This window comes from Nerophis lumbriciformis, linkage group LG18, assembly GCF_033978685.3.
Source record: "Nerophis lumbriciformis linkage group LG18, RoL_Nlum_v2.1, whole genome shotgun sequence".
In the NCBI taxonomy this organism is placed as follows: Eukaryota; Metazoa; Chordata; class Actinopteri; order Syngnathiformes; family Syngnathidae; genus Nerophis; species Nerophis lumbriciformis.
Window position 1 is genome coordinate 5571064 of NC_084565.2, and position 21367 is coordinate 5592430.

The following is a 21367-nucleotide window of genomic DNA, read 5'->3' on the forward strand; positions in this document are numbered from 1 at the left end:
ATGTTTCCCATTAATTGTCAACGGGAAAATTACTGGAAATTCCGGGAAAACATGTTTTGTGTTCAATATAAGTGAAGGGTAGTGTGTGAATACGTCCATTCTTTTGAATAGGGATTTCCTGGAAATTTGGGAATTTCGGGAAAAATAGTGTTAGAATAACTGTATCTAAGTTATTACAAAACTTTGTGTTTCAATGAGTTCCCGGTGAGAGGACAAAAGCTGTCTTTAATCCTACCAAGCAGAAGGCTTGTAAAACTCAACTGTGTAGGATGGGAAGCAACATGAAGGTGTTCTGTTTCTTTCATGTATTGTAATCAACAGAAAGATATTGTCTTGACCCGAGAACTACAAAGCAAGACCAGACTCCCCTCCAGGCACCGCTTCTTTGAAATGTTTTATAACCTTTTCTCTGAACTGTTTTAATCAAAGGCGATGGCTGTTTACCACCCCCATCCCTTAGAAACAGCTGTTGCCATGTAATCAGGGAAAGTCCAAATAAAAGAGGGGGCGTACAATCTTTCGCCAGAGCGTATTGGAGACTGTGCAAGAGTACAGCCCAGACGTCTCTCCTCAATTGAGCCAAATTTAATTCTGTCTCTGTTTAATTCCTTGCTTCTTGTCTTGTTTAATAGATGTCATCAGTGTTTGAACCTAACAAACAGGATTTTTTTGACAATATAGGTAATATAACAATTGTACTAGATGATATGAATGGGTTGGTGTTGGAATTTTTCAAAACGGTTGAAAAATGTTGACGTTGTAACATTTCGAATTGAGTATTGGTTTTTCAGAATTTTGGGAAAACCGTGAATTTGTACGAAAAGAAAAATAGTAGTTTTGTTGTCCCAATCAAGAAGAATGTTTTGAGGGTGGAATGGTCAAAAAACGGTTTAAAAATGTGGACTATGAAAACTTTGCAGGAAAAGGTGAAAATAGGGCTTTGGAAAACCGGGAATTCTGGGAATTCCTGGAATGTTTTTGAACTTGGGAAATGTTAGTTTGATTGTCCAAGGTGAGTGGTATGTGTGAATGGTGGAACAGTTGAATCGGTTGAGAAATGTGGGATATGCAGTCGATTGTATGTTTCCCATTCATTGTCAATGGGGAAAATTACTGGACATTCCGGGAAAAAATGTTTTGTGTTCAATATAAGTGAAGGGTAGTGTGTGAATATTTCCATTCATTTGAATAGGGAGTTCCTGGAAATTTGGGAATTTCGGGAAAAACAGTGTTAGAATAATTGTATCTAAGTTATTACAAAACTTTGTGTTTCAACGAGTTCCCGGCGAGAGGACAAAAGCTGTCTTTAATCCTACCAAGCAGAAGGCTTGTAAAACTCAACTGTGTAGGATGGGAAGCAACATGAAGGTGTTCTGTTTCTTTCATGTATTGTAATCAACAGAAAGATATTGTCTTGACCCGAGAACTACAAAGCAAGACCAGACTCCCCTCCAGGCACCGCTTCTTTGAAATGTTTTATAACCTTTTCTCTGAACTGTTTTAATCAAAGGCGATGGCTGTTTACCACCCCCATCCCTTAGAAACAGCTGTTGCCATGTAATCAGGGAAAGTCCAAATAAAAGAGGGGGCGTACAATCTTTCGCCAGAGCGTATTGGAGACTGTGCAAGAGTACAGCCCAGACGTCTCTCCTCAATTGAGCCAAATTTAATTCTGTCTCTGTTTAATTCCTTGCTTCTTGTCTTGTTTAATAGATGTCATCAGTGTTTGAACCTGACAAACAGGATTTTTTTTGACAATCTAGGTAATATAACAATTGTACTAGATGATATGAATGGGTTGGTGTTGGAATTTTTAAAAACGGTTGAAAAATGTTGACGTTGTAACATTTCGAATTGAGTATTGGTTTTTCAGAATTTTGGGAAAACCGTGAATTTGTACGAAAAGAAAAATAGTTTTGTTGTCCCAATCAAGAAGAATGTTTTGAGGGTGGAATGGTCAAAAACGGTTTAAAAATGTGGACTATGAAAACTTTGCAGGAAAAGGTGAAAATAGGGCTCTGGAAAACCGGGAATTCTGGGAATTCCTGGAATGTTTTTGAACTTGGGAAATGTTAGTTTGATCGTCCAAGGTGAGTGGTATGTGTGAATGGTGGAACAGTTGAATCGGTTGAGAAATGTGGGATATGCAGTCGATTGTATGTTTCCCATTCATTGTCAATGGGAAAATTACTGGACATTCCGGGAAAAAATGTTTTGTGTTCAATATAAGTGAAGGGTAGTGTGTGAATATTTCCATTCATTTGAATAGGGAGTTCCTGGAAATTTGGGAATTTCGGGAAAAACAGTGTTAGAATAATTGTATCTAAGTTATTACAAAACTTTGTGTTTCAACGAGTTCCCGGCGAGAGGACAAAAGCTGTCTTTAATCCTACCAAGCAGAAGGCTTGTAAAACTCTACTGTGTAGGATGGGAAGCAACATGGAGGTGTTCTGTTTCTTTCATGTATTGTAATCAACAGAAAGATATTGTCTTGACCCGAGAACTACAAAGCAGGACCAGACTCCCCTCCAGGCACCGCTTCTTTGAACTGTTTTACAACCTTTTCTTTGAACTGTTTTAATTAAAGGCGATGGCTGTTTACGACCCCCGTCCCTTAGAAACAGCTGTTGCCATGTAATCAGGGAAAGTCCAAATAAAAGAGGGGGCGTAAAATCTTTCGCCAGAGCGTAGTGGAGACTGTGCAAGAGAACAGCCCAGACGTCTCTCCTCAATTGAGCCAAATTTAATTCTGTCTCTGTTTAATTCCTTGCTTCTTGTCTTGTTTAATAGATGTCATCAGTGTTTGAACCTGACAAACAGGATTTTTTTTGACAATCTAGGTAATATAACAATTGTACTAGATGATATGAATGGGTTGGTGTTGGAATTTTTAAAAACGGTTGAAAAATGTTGACGTTGTAACATTTCGAATTGAGTATTGGTTTTTCAGAATTTTGGGAAAACCGTGAATTTGTACGAAAAGAAAAATAGTTTTGTTGTCCCAATCAAGAAGAATGTTTTGAGGGTGGAATGGTCAAAAACGGTTTAAAAATGTGGACTATGAAAACTTTGCAGGAAAAGGTGAAAATAGGGCTCTGGAAAACCGGGAATTCTGGGAATTCCTGGAATGTTTTTGAACTTGGGAAATGTTAGTTTGATCGTCCAAGGTGAGTGGTGTGTGTGAATAGTGGAACGGTTCAAAAAGGATGAGAAATGTGGGATATGCAGTCGATTGTATGTTTCCTATTCATTGTCAATGGGGGGGAAATTACTGGAAATTCCGGGAAAACATGTTTTGTGTTCAATATAAGTGAAGGGCAGTGTGTGAATACGTCCATTCATTTGAATAGGAATTTCGGGAAAAACAGGATTTTTTTCAGCAATATAACAATTGTCTAGATCAAGGGTCGGCAACCTTTACCAGTCAAAGAGCCATTTTGACCAGTTTCACAAATTAAAGAAAGCAATGGGAGCCACAAAAATCAAATTTAAAATGAAATAAGACTGCATACAAAGTTTTTTTTTTGCTTTGTGCTATGTATAAACCAAGGGTCTCAGACACGCGGCCCACACCTTAATATGAAAATTGAATGTTAGTGCGGCCCGCAAGTTTTATATGAATGGCGCTTGACAGCGTCATACTTGTCAACCCTCCCGATTTTTTCGGCAGACTACGAATTTCAGGGCAACTATTCTCTCGAACGTGCCGCGATGGTACAGCATTTAGCGGCCATTACAACCAGCGTGCCGGCCCAGCCACACGTAGTATGGGGCTTCTGTTTGCTCACGTAAGTGACAGCAAGGCATACTTGGTCAACAACCACACAGGTTACACTGACGGTGGCGGTATAAAAAACTTTAAGACTCTTACTAATAATGTGCCACACTGTGAACCCACATCAAACAAGAATGACAAACACATTTCGGGAGAACATCTGCACCGTAACACAACAGAACAAATACCCAGAATCCCATGCAGCCCTAACTCTTCCGGGCTACATTATACACCCCTGCTACCAAACCCCGCCCACCTCAACCGACGCACGGAGGGTAGGGGTGGGGGCGGGGTTTGGTGGTAGCAGGGGTGTATAATGTAGCCCGGAAGAGTCAGGGCTGCATGGGATTCTGGGTATTTGTTCTGTTGTGTTACGGTGCAGATGTTCTCCCGAAATGTGTTTGTCATTCTTGTTTGGTTTTGGTTCAAAGTGTGGCGCATTATTAGTAAGAGTCTTAAAGTTGTTTTATATGGCCACCGTCAGTGTAACCTGTGTGGCTGTTGACCAAGTATGCCTTGCTGTCACTTGCGTGTGCAAGTAGAAGATGCATACATCAAAAGGCTGGGCTGGCACGCAGAGGCACCGAAATCCGGAAATCTCCCGGGGGAAAAATCGGGAGGGTCGGCAAGTATGCAGCTGAGCCGCATCAGAGTGATCAAAGAGCCGCATGCGGCTCCGGAGCCGCGGGTTGCCGACCCCTGGTCTCGATGATATGAATGGGTTGGTGTCGGAATTTTTCAAAACGGTTGAAAAATGTTGACATTGTAACATTTCGAATTGAGTATTGGTATTTCGGAATTCCTGGAATTTTGGGAAAACCGTGAATTTGTACGAAAAGAAAAATAGTAGTTTTGTTGTCCCAATCAAGAAGAATGTTTTGAGGGTGGAATGGTCAAAAACGGTTGAAAAATGTGGACTATGATAACTTTCCAGGAAAAGGTGAAAATAGGGCTTTGGAAAACCGGGAATTCTGGGAATTCCTGGAATGTTTTTGAACTTGGGAAATGTTAGTTTGATCGTCCAAGGTGAGTGGTGTGTGTGAATGGTGGAACGGTTCAAAGCGGATGAGAAATGTGGGATATGCAGTCGATTGTATGTTTCCCATTCATTGTCAATGGGAAAATTACTGGAAATTCCGGGAAAACATGTTTTGTGTTCAATATAAGTGAAGGGTAGTGTGTGAATATGTCAATTCATTTGAATAGGGAGTTCCTGGAAATTTGGGATTTTCGGGAAAAACAGTGTTAGAATAATTGTATCTAAGTTATTACAAAACTTTGTGTTTCAACGAGTTCCCGTGAGAGGACAAAAGCTGTCTTTGGTCCTACCAAGCAGAAGGCTTGTAAAACTCCACTGTGTAGGATGGGAAGCAACATGGAGGTGTTCTGTTTCTTTCATGTATTTTAATCAACAGAAAGATATTGTCTTGACCCGAGAACTACAAAGCGAAGAGGAAGCAGGACCAGACTCCCCTCCAGGCACCGTGTCTTTGAACTGTTTTACGACCTTTTCTTTGAACTGTTTAATCAATGGCGATGGCTGTTTACGACCCCCATCCCTTAGAAACAGCTGTTGCCATGTAATCAGGGCAAGTCCAAATAAAAGAGGGGGCGTAAAATCTTTCGCCAGAGCGTAGTGGAGACTGTGCAAGAGTACAGCCCAGACGTCTCTCCTCAATTGAGCCAAATTTAATTCTGTCTCTGTTTAATTCCTTGCTTCTTGTCTTGTTTAATAGATGTCATCAGTGTTTGAACCTGACAAACAGGATTTTTTTGACAATCTAGGTAATATAACAATTTTACTAGATGATATGAATGGGTTGGTGTTGGAATTTTTCAAAACGGTTGAAAAATGTTGACGTTGTAACATTTCGAATTGAGTATTGGTTTTTCAGAATTTTGGGAAAACCGTGAATTTGTACGAAAAGAAAAATAGTTTTGTTGTCCCAATCAAGAAGAATGTTTTGAGGGTGGAATGGTCAAAAACGGTTTAAAAATGTGGACTATGAAAACTTTGCAGGAATAGGTGAAAATAGGGCTTTGGAAAACCGGGAATTCTGGGAATTCCTGGAATGTATTTGAACTTGGGAAATGTTAGTTTGATCGTCCAAGGTGAGTGGTGTGTGTGAATGGTGGAACGGTTCAAAGCGGATGAGAAATGTGGGATATGCAGTTGATTGTATGTTTCCCATTCATTGTCAATGGGAAAATGACTGGAAATTCCGGGAAAACATGTTTTGTGTTCAATATAAGTGAAGGGTAGTGTGTGAAAAAGTCCATTCATTTGAATAGGGAGTTCCTGGAAATTTGTGAATTTCGGGAAAAACAGTGTTAGAATAATTGTATCTAAGTTATTACAAAACTTTGTGTTTCAATGAGTTTCCGGCGAGAGGACAAAAGCTGTCTTTAATCCTAGCAAGCAGAAGGCTTGTAAAACTCAACTGTGTAGGATGGGAAGCAACATGAAGGTGTTCTGTTTCTTTCATGTATTGTAATCAACAGAAAGATATTGTCTTGACCCGAGAACTACAAAGCAAGACCAGACTCCCCTCCAGGCACCGCTTCTTTGAACTGTTTTAATCAAAAGTGATGGTTGTTTACGACCCCCATCCCTTAGAAACAGCTGTTGCCATGTAATCAGAGCAAGTCCAAATAAAAGAGGAGACGTACAATCTTTCGCCAGAGCGTAGTGGAGACTGTGCAAGAGTACAGCCCAGACGTCTCTCCTCAATTGAGCCAAATGTAATTATGTCTGTTTAATTCCTTGCGTCTTGTCTTGTTTAATAGATGTCATCATTGTACGAAAAGAAAAATAGTACTTTTGTTGTCCCAATCAAGAAGAATGTTTTGGAATGTTTTGAGGGTGGAATGGTCAAAAACGGTTGAAAAATGTGGACTATGATAACTTTCCAGGTAAAGGTGAAAATAGGGCTTTGGGAAACCGGGAATACAGGGTATTCCTGGAATTTTTTTTAAACTTGGAAAATGGTAGTTCGATTGTCCAAGGTGAGTGGTGGGTGTGGGTGGTGGAACGGTTGAATCAGTTGAGAAATGAGGTAGTTGTGCAAGTTTGAAAAAATGGCCCGTTCATTTTCTGTGATTGGAAAAGCGTTTGTGTACCAAATAGTCGATTGTGAGAACCAGTGATGAACCCCACTTTATGCCAAAAGTAAGTAGAAATTGCTTAGATATGTATAGTGTAATCAATTAATATAAATATGTATCTCAACAGACAAGTAATTAATATTAGAGATGTCCGATAATATCGGCCTGCCGATAAATGCGTTAAAATGTAATATCGGAAATTATCAGTATCGTTTTTTTTTATTATCGGTATCGTATTTTTTATTTTATTTTTTTTAAATTTTATTTGTATTAAATCAACATAAAAAACACAAGATACACTTATAATTAGTGCACCAACCCAAAAAACCTCCCTCCCCCATTTACACTCATTCACACAAAAGGGTTGTTTATTTCTGTTATTAATATTGTGGTTCCTACATTATATATCAATATATATCAATACAGTCTGCAAGGGATACAGTCCGTAAGCACACATGCTGGTCCACTAATAGTACTAACCTTTAACACTTAATTTTACTCATTTTCATTCATTACTAGTTTCTATGTAACTGTTTTTATATTGTTTTACTTTCTTTTTTATTCAAGAAAATATTTTTAATTTATTTATCTTATTTTATTAATTTTTTTTAAAAAGTACCTTATCTTTACGATACCTGGTTGTCCAAATTAGGCATAATAATGTGTTAATTCCACGACTGCATATATCGGTTGATATCGGTATCGGTAATTAAAGAGTTGGACAATATCGGATATCGGCAAAAAGCCATTATCGGACATCCCTAATTAATATCAATAAAAAAAGTGCGTCCGATAAAACGGTTGACATTTTTTTCTCCTCGGTGGGAAGAAAGCGGAAGTATAGAAGCAAGGTTGGTTGCGTGAACGAAGACACTCGCTCTCAGTGGTACAGAAGAGTGAGTAGTAAGTCAACATGAAGAAATCCTGGATAAAAAGAGGAAAAGTCACTTTTTTTTCCAAAGGGACCGTAGTCAGACCAATGTGGTCTGTAAACGATGCAGGGCAAGACCACTAATACCACACCACCTCAGCTCACCCTTTAGAGCACAGCTGTGACTTCCTGCCATTAAACCTGCAGAAAAGAGCTATTCTCAGGTTCCTCTGTTTACATGTTTTCATTTATTCAAAAGACCCAACCTCGATTCTGACCTTCCGCTGGTATCGCACCTCCCCTTTATCTCTAAAGTCCTCAAAAAAAATTGTTGCACGGCAGCTAAATGAATACCTAACGTCCGACAATCGTTGTGAACCCTTTCAGTGGGATTTTATTTTTACACTGTGCATTATTTTCTTACACTTAATGAAGCATTTCTTACATGTTCCTTCATTTTAAGAGCTTATTGCTAAGTCTTCAATGTGATTTGACTATTTTGTTTTCCATGCTCGTGTTGACATTTCCTTTCTGCCTTGATAGCTGAGGGATTACGATCACATTTCCAATAAAATGTATTTTCCTCCTGCTCCTTATTTTCCATAGGTCATAAAAATATCAATGTGGAAGTCGCTTCTTAGCAGTCCCACTGTCAGGTTTCAACAAGGTTTTAATGATCACAATGTTTCAACAAAAATTTTTCTCTCCAGCAGAAAGTGACCTCACAGTCACGTCCGTATCCTCTCTCTCTCTCTCTCTGCTCCCGGCTGCTCACTGTTAAAGACAACATATGATTAGATTACCACGTACCACCTGTGAAATCTAATCACCTGCCAGCTGTGTCTCGCCGTCAGCACATGCTGATGGCGAGACACAGCCCTATCCGATGGTGGTCGTTCAATAAAAAGTTGTTTTTATTGCTTTTGTCGGTATCACGATATCACATTTAGCGGGACCGATAAATGTTTTATTGTTGCAGATACGCCAGCCTGTACTTCTGCTGCGCCATCCAGGAGCAGGACAACGAGCTGATCACGCTGGAGATCATCCACAGATACGTGGAGCTGCTGGACAAATACTTTGGCAGCGTGAGCGCCGTCTCCACAACCTTTTGTGTTGTGCCTCCGCACCCTGGACTCCAACACCTGCTCTTTGCCGCCGGCAGGTGTGCGAGCTGGACATCATCTTCAACTTTGAGAAGGCCTACTTCATCCTGGACGAGTTCCTGCTGGCCGGCCAAGCCCAGGAGACGTCCAAGAAGACCGTGCTGAAAGCCATAGAGCAGGCCGACCTTCTGCAGGAGGTGAGCTGGACCTGGATCAATCAATGATATTGACAGATGATCATTCCTAACGCATCTGGATCAATTAATGATATTAATAGATGATCATCCCTAATGCATCTGGATCAATTAATGATATTGATAGATGATCATTCCTAGTGCATCTGGATCAATCGATGATGTGCATAGATGATCATCCCTAACATTATAGCAAGCCTAATATTTATATAATTAAATCACTTCTAATCTGACAATATAATAATAATAATAATACTCTAATTAGCATGCTAACATTCCTTCTTTTCTTCCAGCTTTTTTGTTGTTATGATTGTTTTTTTGTTCCACCCTGTCGACATTTCAATCACATTTCTGTCTTTGCTTCTTTATTCTCTTGCTTCTTTTGGCATTTGCAGAACATAGACGCTCATTCGCGCATGTTTGCAGGTACTGTTAGCACTCATGCTAATATGGTTAGCTGTCAGCACTCATGCTAGTTGTATTAGCTGTTGGCACGCGTGTTAGCCGTGATAGCTGTTAGCACTCATGCTAGTTGTATTAGCTGTTAACACTTGTGCCAGTAGTGTTAACTGTTAGCACTCGTGCTCGTAGTTGTAGCTGTTAGCACTTGTGCTAGTCGTGTTAGCTGGTAACACTCATGTTAGTAGTGTTAGCTATTAGCACTTGTGCTAGTAGTGTTAGCTATTTTCACTTGTGCTAGCACTGTTAGCTATTAGCACTTGTGCTAGTAGTGTTAGTTGGTAACATTTGTGCTAGTAGTGTTAGTTGGTAACATTTGTGCTAGTCGTGTTAGCTGGTAACACTCGCGTTAGTAGTGTTAGCTATTAGCACTTGTGCTAGTAGTGTTAGCTATAAGCACTTGTGCTAGTAGTGTTAGCTGGTAAAATTTGTGCTAGTAGTGTTAGCTGGTAACATTTGTGCTAGTCATGTTAGCTGGTAACACTCGCGTTAGTAGTGTTAGCTATTAACACTCGTGCTAGTAGTGTTAGCTATTAGCACTTGTGCTAGTAGTGTTAGCTATTAGCACTTGTGCTAGTCGTGTTAGCTGGTAACGCTCGCGTTAGTAGTGTTAGCTATTAGCACTCGTGCTAGTCGTGTTAGCTATTAGCACTCATGCTGATAGTGTTAGCTTTTTGCAGTCGTGCTAGTAGTGTTAGCTATTTGCACTTGTGCTAGTAGTGTTAGCTATTAGCACTTGTGCTAGTGATGTTAGCTATTAGCGCTTGTGCTAGTAGTGTTAGCTGGTAACATTTGCGATAGTCGTGTTAGCTGGTAACACTCATGCTAGTCGGGTTAGATGTTGGCACTCGTGTTAGCCATGATAGCTATTAGCACTCATGCTAGTTGTATTAGCTGTTAACACTTTTGTCAGTAGTGTTAGCGGTTAGCACTCGTGCTCGTAGTTTTAGCTCTTAGCACTTGTGCTAGTCGTGTTAGCTGGTAGCACTTGTGCTAGTACTGTTAGCTATTAGCACTTGTGCTAGTACTGTTAGCTATTAGCACTTGTGCTAGTAGTGTTAGCTATTAGCACTTGTGCTAGTACTGTTAGCTATTAGCACTTGTGCTAGTAGTGTTAGCTGGTAACATTTGTGCTAGTCGTGTTAGCTGGTAACACTCGCGTTAGTAGTGTTAGCTGTTGGCACTCGTGTTAGCCATGATAGCTATTAGCACTCATGCTAGTTGTAATAGCTGTTAACACTTGTGCCAGTAGTGTTAGTTGTTAGCACTCGTGCTCGTAGTTGTAGCTGTTAGCACTCATGCTTGTAGTTTTAGCTGTTAGCACTTTTGCTAGTCCTGTTCGCTGGTAACACTCATGTTAGTAGTGTTAGCTATTAGCACTTGTGCTAGTAGTGTTAGCTATTAGCACTTGTGCTAGTAGTGTTAGCTATTAGCACTTGTGCTAGTACTGTTAGCTGTTAGCACTCGTGCTCGTAGTTTTAGCTGTTAGCACTCGTGCTCGTAGTTTTAGCTGTTAGCACTTGTGCTAGTCGTGTTAGCTGGTAACACTTATGTTAGTAGTGTTAGCTATTAGCACTTGTGCTAGTAGTGTTAGCTATTAGCACTTGTGCTAGTAGTGTTAGCTATTAGCACTTGTGCTAGTAGTGTTAGCTATTAGCACTTGTGCTAGTAGTGTTAGCTATTAGCACTTGTGCTAGTAGTGTTAGCTATTAACACTTTTGCTAGTAGTGTTTGCTATTAGCACTCGCATTAGTTGTGTTAGCTATTAGCACTTGCGTTAGTAGTGTTAGCTATTAGCACTCGTGCTAGTAGTGTTAGCTATTAGCACTCGTGCTAGTAGTATTAGCTATTAGCACTCGTGCTAGTAGTGTTAGCTATTAGCACTTGTGCTAGTAGTGTTAGCTATTAGCACTCGTGCTAGTAGTGTTAGCTATTAGCACTCACTTTTACAGTTTTTTTTACTGACTAAAACACTGAAAATGTACATGAAAACAAAGAATGGGAACCTCCATTTAGGAACCCCTCTATACGCAAACTTTTGGGTTTAGGAACTTTTACATCACGGTTTTATATACATGCTGTAAGCACCTTACATTTTGGACTGCTACTTTCTTCATACACTTTGAACCCCGCGGCTCATAAAACGGGGAAACTAATTTATGAGTTTTTCTTCGCTGACGGCCATAATGCAATTAGTTAAATTAAAAAAACTAATAAGAACACACACTGAAAAGGTGCGTTATTGTTTGTGCTATGGCGCCACCTTTTGGACGAGTTCGCTCACATCGCAGTGTCCTTCCATTTAGTGCTTTGAACCAGAAGTAGAAGTGCGGTTCCATTTTCTAGCCATCCATAGTGTTTCTACTCATATGGGTTCTTCATTCATCACTCCCAAGTTTTACAATGTAACTAAAACAATTCTCACGTACTAAAGCGTCCCATGTGTGATGTGTTTTCATGCATATTTGCACGTGCTATCGTAATGTCATCAAGCTGCCGTCATTAGCATTAGCCAATATGCTAACAAGTTTACAAGTATTTTGTACTCACAGGTATGATGGTTCCAAATGTCACCTCAGAGTCTTCTGGGCTCTTCCAGAATTTGACCCTTTAAGGTGAATACTCCGTGTGGATTTGGGTCACCAGTACAGTACTAGTACTAGAAGAGTCCTGTAGTGGAAACAGACCCTAAAGATCCTGGTGCAATCACACCTTAGCTCATGTTTGTGGTGCCCATATCCCGTTCGTTAGTTCTGGTCCAATGGTCCTGGCTGGGTTGTAGCCCAGTATTCCTAGTCTAGTTCCTTGCCCAGTCCCCAGGTGCCTCATGTAAAGAGAGGTTGGTAACAAGAAACTGACCTGTTTATTCAAGGATAAACACAAAATAGACAAAATTATACATGACAAACAGAAATGGCATCATTGAACTAGGGCTGGGCGATATGGCCTTTTTTTAATATTGCGATATTTTAAGGCCATATTGCGATACACAATATATATCTCGATATTTTGCCTTAGCCTTGAATGAACACTTGATGCATATAATCACAGCAGTATGATGATTCTATGTGTTTTGATTGATTGAGACTTTTATTAGTAGGTTGCACAGTGAAGTACAATTGACCACTAAATGGTAACACCCCAATAAGTTTTTCAACTTGTTTAAGTCGGGGTCCACTTAAATTGATTCATGATACAGATATATACTATCAGATATATACTATCATCATAATACAGTCGTCACACAAGATAATCACATTGAATTATTTACATTATTTATAATCCAGGGTGTGGAGGGTAAGTGTCAAAAAGACAGCCAAAAGAGTTTGATATGAGAATAAATCTAAAGTTAAAATATAGGGTAGAAATGCACCCATTTGCAGGAAATGTAGTCTTGATTTTCAAAATGTTCTTTTAAGGCTTGCATGTCAACATTAAAACATTCTTCTTCATACTGCATTAATATATGCTACTTTTAAACTTTCATGCAGAGAAGGAAATCACAACTAAAAAAAATCACAAATTTTTTCATACGGTGTTGATGTGGAAATTTTTGCCTCTGCATTTTGATGGTGTGGACGTGTGGCACCGAATGGAGATAAGCGTCTCGACAGACATCACAATATTTGAACAATGATGACGAAAACTGTTTTCTCTGTCGTGTCCGTGTGTCGAAAATTGTTATGCGCTTATTTTTTTATTTGATTTTGTGCGTGGCATAGATTTGCCGTGCGCAGAGGACGTTTGAGCAGGCGCGCACCTTAGCGGCTGCGCTAGCATCACAGCTAACGTTAACCATGCTGCTACCTCTCTGCTGGGAGAGGACGTATATGTATGTGACGTATGACGTGACAGTATGTGACGTATGACGTGACAGTATGTGACGTATGACGTGACAGTATGTGACGTATGACGTGACAGTATGTGACGTATGACGTGACAGTATGTGACGTGGGTAAGAAGGTGCGCTTGCTGTCTGTGAGAGGGAGACACAGGAAAGAGTGAGAAGAGCCTGTCGTGTAATGCCAGCAGCTAAAAGCAACTGCGTGAGAATTGTGGATGTGTTGAAGGTGTGCTGGAAAATGCGGAACGGAAATTAGGGAGCAGCAGAAAAGTGGAATGTATTATTTAAATAGGTGCGTTGGAAAAAACGGACCGGAGTTTTTTTTTAAACTGGATCTGGATCGGCATTTTCCCATGCCTTGCCGATACGCAATTTTTGGCATATATCGGCAGCCGATCCGATCCAAATATCGGATCGGGACATCCCTAGTAGAAGATAAGAAGTTGTCTTCAGTTTGTCCCGTCAGACGTGATGTGTTACCCACATTGTGTTCATTTTATTAGTTTGATTACGTTGATGCCGCTGTTATGTTGCCATCTAGTGACCTTTAATCGTGCTCTGATTAGAAGAGTGCTCAGCATTTACCTGTATGACCTAGTGCAAGCAACCTTCCCCAGTCATGGTGCAAAAAGACAAAAAATCCTTATATATATATATATGTCTTAATAAGGTTATCCGAAAAATAGTGCTCGATACCGTAGTAGAGCGCAATATATGTATGTGTGGGAAAAAAATCACAAGACTATTTCATCTCTACAGGCCTGTTTCATGAGGGGGGGGTACCCTCAATCATGAAACAGGCCTGTAGAGATGAAATAGTCTTGTGATTTTTTTCCCACACATACATATATATATATATATATATATATCAATCAATGTTTATTTATATAGCCCTAAATCACAAGTGTCTCAAAGGGCTGCACAAGCCACAACGACATCCTCGCTACAGAGCCCACATAAGGGCAAGGAAAAACTCACCCCAGTGGGACGTCGATGTGAATGACTATGAGAAACCTTGGAGAGGACCGCATATGTGGGTAACCCCCCCCTCCAGGGGAGACCAAATGCAATGGATGTCGAGTGGGTCTGACATAATATTGTGAGAGTCCAGTCCATAGTGGATCCAACATAATAGTAAGAGTCCAGTCCATAGTGGGGCCAGCAGGAAACTATCCCGAGCGGAGATGGGTCAGCAGTGCAGAGATGTTCCCAACTGATGCACAGGCGAGCGGTCCACCCCGGGGTCCCGATTCTGAATATATATATATATATATATATATATATATATATATATATGTATACAAACCCCGTTTCCATATGAGTTGGGAATTTGTGTTAGATGTAAATATAAATGCAATACAATGATTTGCAAATCCTTTTCAACCCATATTCAGTTGAATGCACTACAAAAACAACATATTTGATGTTCAAACTCATAAACTTTTTTTTTTTTTTTGCAAATAATAATTAACTTAAGAATTTCATGGCTGCAACACGTGCCAAAGTAGTTGGGAAAGGGCATGTTCACCACTGTGTTACATCACCTTTTCTTTTAACAACACTCAATAAATGATTGGGAACTGAGGAAACTAATTGTTGAAGCTTTGAAAGTGGAATTCTTTCCCATTCTTGTTTTATGTAGAGCTTCAGTCGTTCAACAGTCCGTATTTTACGCTTCATAATGCGTTACACATTTTCGATGGGAGACAGGCCTGGACTGCAGGCGGACCAGAAAAGTACCCGCACTCTTTTTTTTTTTACGAAGCCACGCTGTTGTAACACGTACTGAATGTGGCTTGGCATTATCTTGCTGAAATAAGCAGGGGCGTCCATGAAAAAGACGGCGCTTAGATGGCAGCATATGTTGTTCCAAAACCTGTATGTACCTTTCAGCATTAATGGTGCCTTCACAGATGTGTAAGTTACCCATGTCTTGGGCACTAATACACCCCCATACCATCACACATGCTGGCTTTTGAACTTTGCGTCGATAACAGTCTGAATGGTTCGCTTCCCCTTTGTTCCGGATGACACAATGTTGAATATTTCCAAAAACAATTTGAAATGTGGACTCGTCAGACCACAGAACACTTTTCCACTTTGTATCAGTCCATCTTAGATGAGCTCAGGCCCAGAGAAGCCGACGGCGTTTCTGGGTGTTGTTGATAAATGGCTTTCGCTTTGCATAGTAGAGCTTTAACTTGCACTTACAGATGTAGCGACCAACTGTAGTTACTGACAGTGGTTTTCTGAAGTGTTCCTGAGCACATGTGGTGATATCCTTTAGAGATTGATATCGGTTTTTGATACAGTGCCGTCTGAGGGATCGAAGGTCACGGTCATTCAATGTTGGTTTCCGGCCGTGCCGCTTACGTGCAGTGATTTCTCCAGATTCTCTGAACCTTTTGATGATATTATGGACCGTAGATGGTGAAATCCCTAAATTTCTTGCAATTGCACTTTGAGAAACGTTGTTCTTAAACTGTTTGACTATTTGCTCACGCAGTTGTTGACAAAGGGGTGTACCTCGCCCCATCCTTGTTTGTGAAAGACTCAGCATTTTTTGGGAAGCTGTTTTTATACCCAATCATGGCACCCACCTGTTCACCTGTGGGATGTTCCAAATAAGTCTTTGATGAGCATTCCTCAACTTTATCAGTATTTATTGCCACCTTTCCCAACTTCTTTGTCACGTGTTGCTGGCATCAAATTCTAAAGTTAATGATTATTTGCAAAAAAAAAAAATGTTTATCAGTTTGAACATCAAATATGTTGTCTTTGTAGCATATTCAACTGAATATGGGTTGAAAAGGATTTGCAAATCATTGTATTCCGTTTATATTTACATCTAACACAATTTCCCAACTCATATGGAAACAGGGTTTGTATGTATATGTATGTATGTATATATATATGCGTGTGTGCGTGTGTGTGTGTGTGTGTGTGTGTGTGTGTGTGTGTGTGTGTGTGTGTGTGTGTGCGTGTGTGTGCGTGTGCATGCGTGCGTGCGTATATATATATGCATGTATGTATGTATGTATATATGTATATATATATCTGTATATATATATACATATATATGTATATATATATATATATATACAAACCCCGTTTCCAAATGAGTTGGGAAATTGTGTTAGATGTAAATATAAACGGAATACAATGATTTGCAAATCATTTTCAACCCATATTCAGTTGAATATGCTACAAAGACAACATATTTGATGTTCAAACTGATAAACATTTTTTTTTTTTTGCAAATAATCATTAACTTTAGAATTTGATGCCAGCAACACGTGACAAAGAAGTTGGGAAAGGTGGCAATAAATACTGATAAAGTTGAGGAATGCTCATCAAACACTTATTTGGAACATCCCACAGATGAACAGGCAAATTGGGAACAGGTGGGTGCCATGATTGGGTATAAAAGTAGATTCCATGAAATGCTCAATCATTCACAAACAAGAAAAACTTTTCTCAACAAGCTATTGCAAGGAATTTAGGGATTTCACCATCTACGGTCCGTAATATCATCAAAGGGTTCAGAGAATCTGGAGAAATCACTGCACGTAAGCAGCTAAGCCCGTGACCTTCCATCCCTCAGGATGTACTGCATCAACAAGCGACATCAGTGTGTAAAGGATATCACCACATGGGCTCAGGAACACTTCAGAAACCCACTGTCAGTAACTACAGTTGGTCGCTACATCTGTAAGTGCAAGTTAAAACTCTCCTATGCAAGGTGAAAACCGTTGATCAACAACACCCAGAAACGCCGTCGGCTTCGCTGGGCCTGAGCTCATATTAGTGGAAAAGTGTTCTGTGGTCTGACGAGTCCACATTTCAAATTGTTTTTGGAAACTGTGGACGTCGTGTCCTCCGGACCAAAGAGGAAAAGAACCATCCGGATTGTTATAGGCACAAAGTGTAAAAGGCAGCATGTGTGATGGTATGGGGGTGTATTAGTGCCCAAGACATGGGTAACTTACACATCTGTGAAGGCGCCATTAATGCTGAAAGGTACATACAGGTTTTGGAGCAACATACGTTGCCATCCAAGCAACGTTACCATGGACGCCCCTGCTTATTTCAGCAAGACAATGCCAAGCCACGTGTTACATCAACGTGGCTTCATAGTAATAGAGTGCGGGTACTAGACTGGCCTGCCTGTAGTCCAGACCTGTCTCCCATTGAAAATGTGTGGCGCATTATGAAGCCTAAAATAGCACAACGGGGACCCCCGGACTGTTGAACAACTTAAGCTGTACATCAAGCAAGAATGGGAAAGAATGTGTCTCCTCAGTTCCCAAACGTTTACTGAGTGTTGTTAAAAGGAAAGGCCATGTAACACAGTGGTGAACATGCCCTTTCCAAACTACTTTGTCACGTGTTGCAGCCATGAAATTCTAAGTTAATTATTATTTGCAAAAAAAAAAAAAAAAGTATGAGTTTGAACATCAAATATGTTGTCTTTGTAGTGCATTCAATTGAATATGGGTTGAAAAGGATTTGCAAATCATTGTATTCCGTTTATATTTACATCTAACACAATTTCCCAACTCATATGGAAACGAGGTTTGTATATGTATCAGTCGTGGTACGTCTCAACCTTTCTGTGAAAAAAGGGCGCACGGGCGTTTTTTTGTGCGTACGTGTGCTTGTTACATGAGGCCCCCGTTCCCCTGGAGACGTGTCTAAAGTCGGCCCCTTGTCCTTCCTTGCCTAGGTCTTGTCCGTCCATGTAAGGCAACATGAAGACGTGCTATTTCATTACAATACTTTGTATGGTGATAAACACCCTGCTTCTACACATCCACCACTTGATCCAACAATCATAATAATAATAACAACAATCATAATAATAATAAGTGTGCATGTGTTCCTGCTTGCTGTTGAAAGTTGTTTGTCTCCGCAGCCCCGTCACGACTACTTTCATGTCCCTGTGTACTGAACCGGCCGTCCTCCGCCTTGTGTGCATGCCGTCCCTCTGCATGTGTCCCCACTGTGGACCCTTCCTCTTCCTCAGCCCTCTGCAATGTCCGCCTGCCACTCCCTGGCTAAAAGTGCACCCTTTCTCTCGGAGACCAGTCCAAGTACCAACGATCCGGTCCTCACAAAATGTTTGAATTGGATCACGTGACGTGTGTGTTGTCAACATCTCTTGTATTATTATTCATGGTATTTGTCCTCATGGCACTTATAACACTGAGATATTTAGCATTTAAAGATTGTTTATTAGCATCTTTAATGTGTCAAAAGTGGGGCCCATCTCTTCATTTTAATGTAATTATTCACTCATCTTATACAGTGTTAACATATGACTTATTTTTCATCCTTAGTTCTATTTAACAGTAAATTACTACTGACTAACTGGATTAATTACATGTTTTTGCTCGTTAATTAAAATGTAATTACATTTTAATTAATTAAAAAAAAATTGTCAAAAAATGTCGATTAAGTTTTAATATTCCAATCAAGCTAATACTTATCGCCCTTGCAAACGTTTTACAACGTTCATAATGTTCTTTTTCATCTGTGGACCAGGACCACACATCCATCCATCCATTTTCCGTCCCTTTTGGGGTCGCTGGGGCTCCTGGAGCCACATATTGACTCATATTCGGTTCTATCAAAACAATCGCACACGGGAATCAGGTTTGAAACCCACAAAAGTGCGCCCCCTAGTGGTCATCCACACTAATTTAAACTGTACAATCATCACATGACCTAAGGCAGGGGTCGGCAACCCGCGGCTCTCTTTGGCGCCGCCCTAGTGGCTCTCTGGAGCTTTTTCAGAAATGTATGAAAAATGGAAAAGATGAGGGGAAAACAATCTATTTTTTGTTTTAATATAGTTTCTGTAGGAGGACAAACATGACACAAACCTCCCTAATTGTTATAAAGCACACTGTTTATATTAAACATGCTTCACTGATTCGAGTATTTGGCGAGCGCCGTTTTGTCCTACTAATTTTGGCGGTCCTTGAACTCACCGTAGTTTGTTTACATGTATAACTTTCAAGGACGTGTTTTATGCCACTTCTTTTTCTGTCTCATTTTGTCCACCAAACTTTTAAGGTTGTGCATGAAAGGTGAGTTTTGTTGATGTTATTGACTTGTTGGAGTGCTAATCAGACATATTTGGTCACTGCATGACTGCAAGCTAATCGATGCTAACATGCTATTTAGGCTAGCTATATGTACATATTGCATCATAATGCCTCATTTGTAGCTATATTTGAGGTCATTTAGTTTCCTTTAAGTTCTCTTAATTCAATTTATATCTCATGACACACTATCTGTATGTAATATGGCTTTTTTGCAGCTCCAGACAGATTTTTTTTTGTATTTTTGGTCCAATATGGCTCTTTCAACATTTTGGGTTGCCGACCCCTGACCTAAGGAGTACACTTTTTTTGTTGTTGTAGTATTTAGCTTGTTTTTGTTTTCTTTGTACACATTTATTTGTATTTCTTTCTAAAATGAAGATAATTATTGAAATAGTTAATGTTGCTCTATTTACTAGTACAGAGTTGCTACTGACTTATTTGCTATAATTGTCGATTAATTAGTTTTTGCTGTTACTTTAATTTTGTAGACGTGTTAACATTGCAATTTTGTTCCAATTATGTTTTAATATTCCAGCGTATTTTCCCCTCCTACTGTACTTTACAAATATTGACTCATATTCTGTACTGTAGTACTTTCATAGGTGACACAAGTATGTTGACATTTGAAACGCTGGGAAGTGTGCCCCCTAGTGGCCATCAGTGGGTGGTACCCAGGCAGTAATTAATAATAATCAAATTAGTACACATATATACATGTATTATTTTCTCTTCTTCATACTTAATTAATTGCAGTATTTGTTATTTATAGTAAACGTTATGTATTATTAGTTTTTTAAATGCACAGTAATCATCAATAATAACATTAAAATTAAATTAATATTGTAACGACTCAAATAATGACCGAATGTTGCTATAATGAATAACATAATACGTGATTTCCCTGATTATATTACTTTGGTAAGTAATATAGAAATATAGCAGATATGTGATGAATGTTTAGGATTCTATTCTAAAAGGCGAGTTCTAATAGTCTTTCCAATGAAGATTTGATGGCGTTGCTTTCAGTGTTGGTTATGTTTACTAATAAAAATGTGCTGATGACGTTGACATCTGCATGATTGTATATTTTATTTATGGATCTCCTCTCTACCGTCTACTACTAAGATGCAAACGTAAGTCCGGCTTCTTTCTGCTACCAAACCCCCAAAAAATAATCATGTGCTTAAATACATCATATACATGTCATTGTTGACGTTTTGTTTCGTGAATGTTTACTTTTGTATGGTAACAGTTATATTTCAGCCCAAAATGTACAAAACCCAAAAGCAGTGAAGTTGTCACGTTGTGTAATTCGTAAATAAAAAGAGAATACAATGATTTGCAAATCCTTTTCAACTTATATTCAATTGAATAGACTGCAAAGACAAGATATTTCATGTTCACACTGAGAAACTTCATTATTTTTGGTAAATAATTATTAACTTGGAAATTAATGGCAGCAACACATTGCAAAAAAGTTGTCACAGGGGCATTTTTACCACTGTGTTACATGGCCTTTCCTTTTAACAACACTCAGTAAACGTTTGGGAACTGAGGAGACACATTTTTGATGTGGAATTCTTTCCCATTCTTGCTTGATGTACAGCTTAAGTTGTTCAACAGTCCGGGGGTCTCCGTTGTGCTATTTTAGGCTTCATAATGCGCCACACATTTTCAATGGGAGACAGGTCTGGACTACAGGCAGGCCAGCCTAGTACCCGCACTCTTTTACTATGAAGCTACGTTGATGTAACACGTGCAGAAAGTGGCTTGGCATTGTCTTGCTGAAATAAGCAGGGGCGTCCATGAAAAAAAAGTTGCTTGGGTGGCGCATATGTTGCTCCAAAACCTGTATGTACCTTTCAGCATTAATGGCGCCTTCACAGATGTGTAAGTTACCCAT

The 21367-nt window shown here is 39.6% G+C and overlaps 1 protein-coding gene across 6 annotated transcripts in view; it reads left to right on the forward strand.

Moving 5' to 3' along the window:
* The window catches only part of LOC133617528 (AP-1 complex subunit sigma-2-like), a 35156-nt gene that overhangs the window by 8340 nt on the left and 5449 nt on the right, over positions 1-21367 (forward strand). For 2 of the 6 annotated variants that reach the window (XM_061977521.2, XM_061977518.2), the window contains 4 exons: positions 8731-8839; positions 8917-9054; positions 9447-9477; positions 18270-18509. In XM_061977521.2, coding sequence (XP_061833505.1) covers positions 8731-8839; positions 8917-9054; positions 9447-9477; positions 18270-18415 — 424 coding nt within the window. In that variant the 3' untranslated portion in view covers positions 18416-18509. Of the gene's footprint in view, positions 1-8730; positions 8840-8916; positions 9055-9446; positions 9478-12062; positions 12126-18269; positions 18510-21367 lie in introns of those variants that run through there. The other 4 variants (XM_061977520.2, XM_061977519.2, XM_061977523.2 and 1 more) reach the window with 4 other exon arrangements.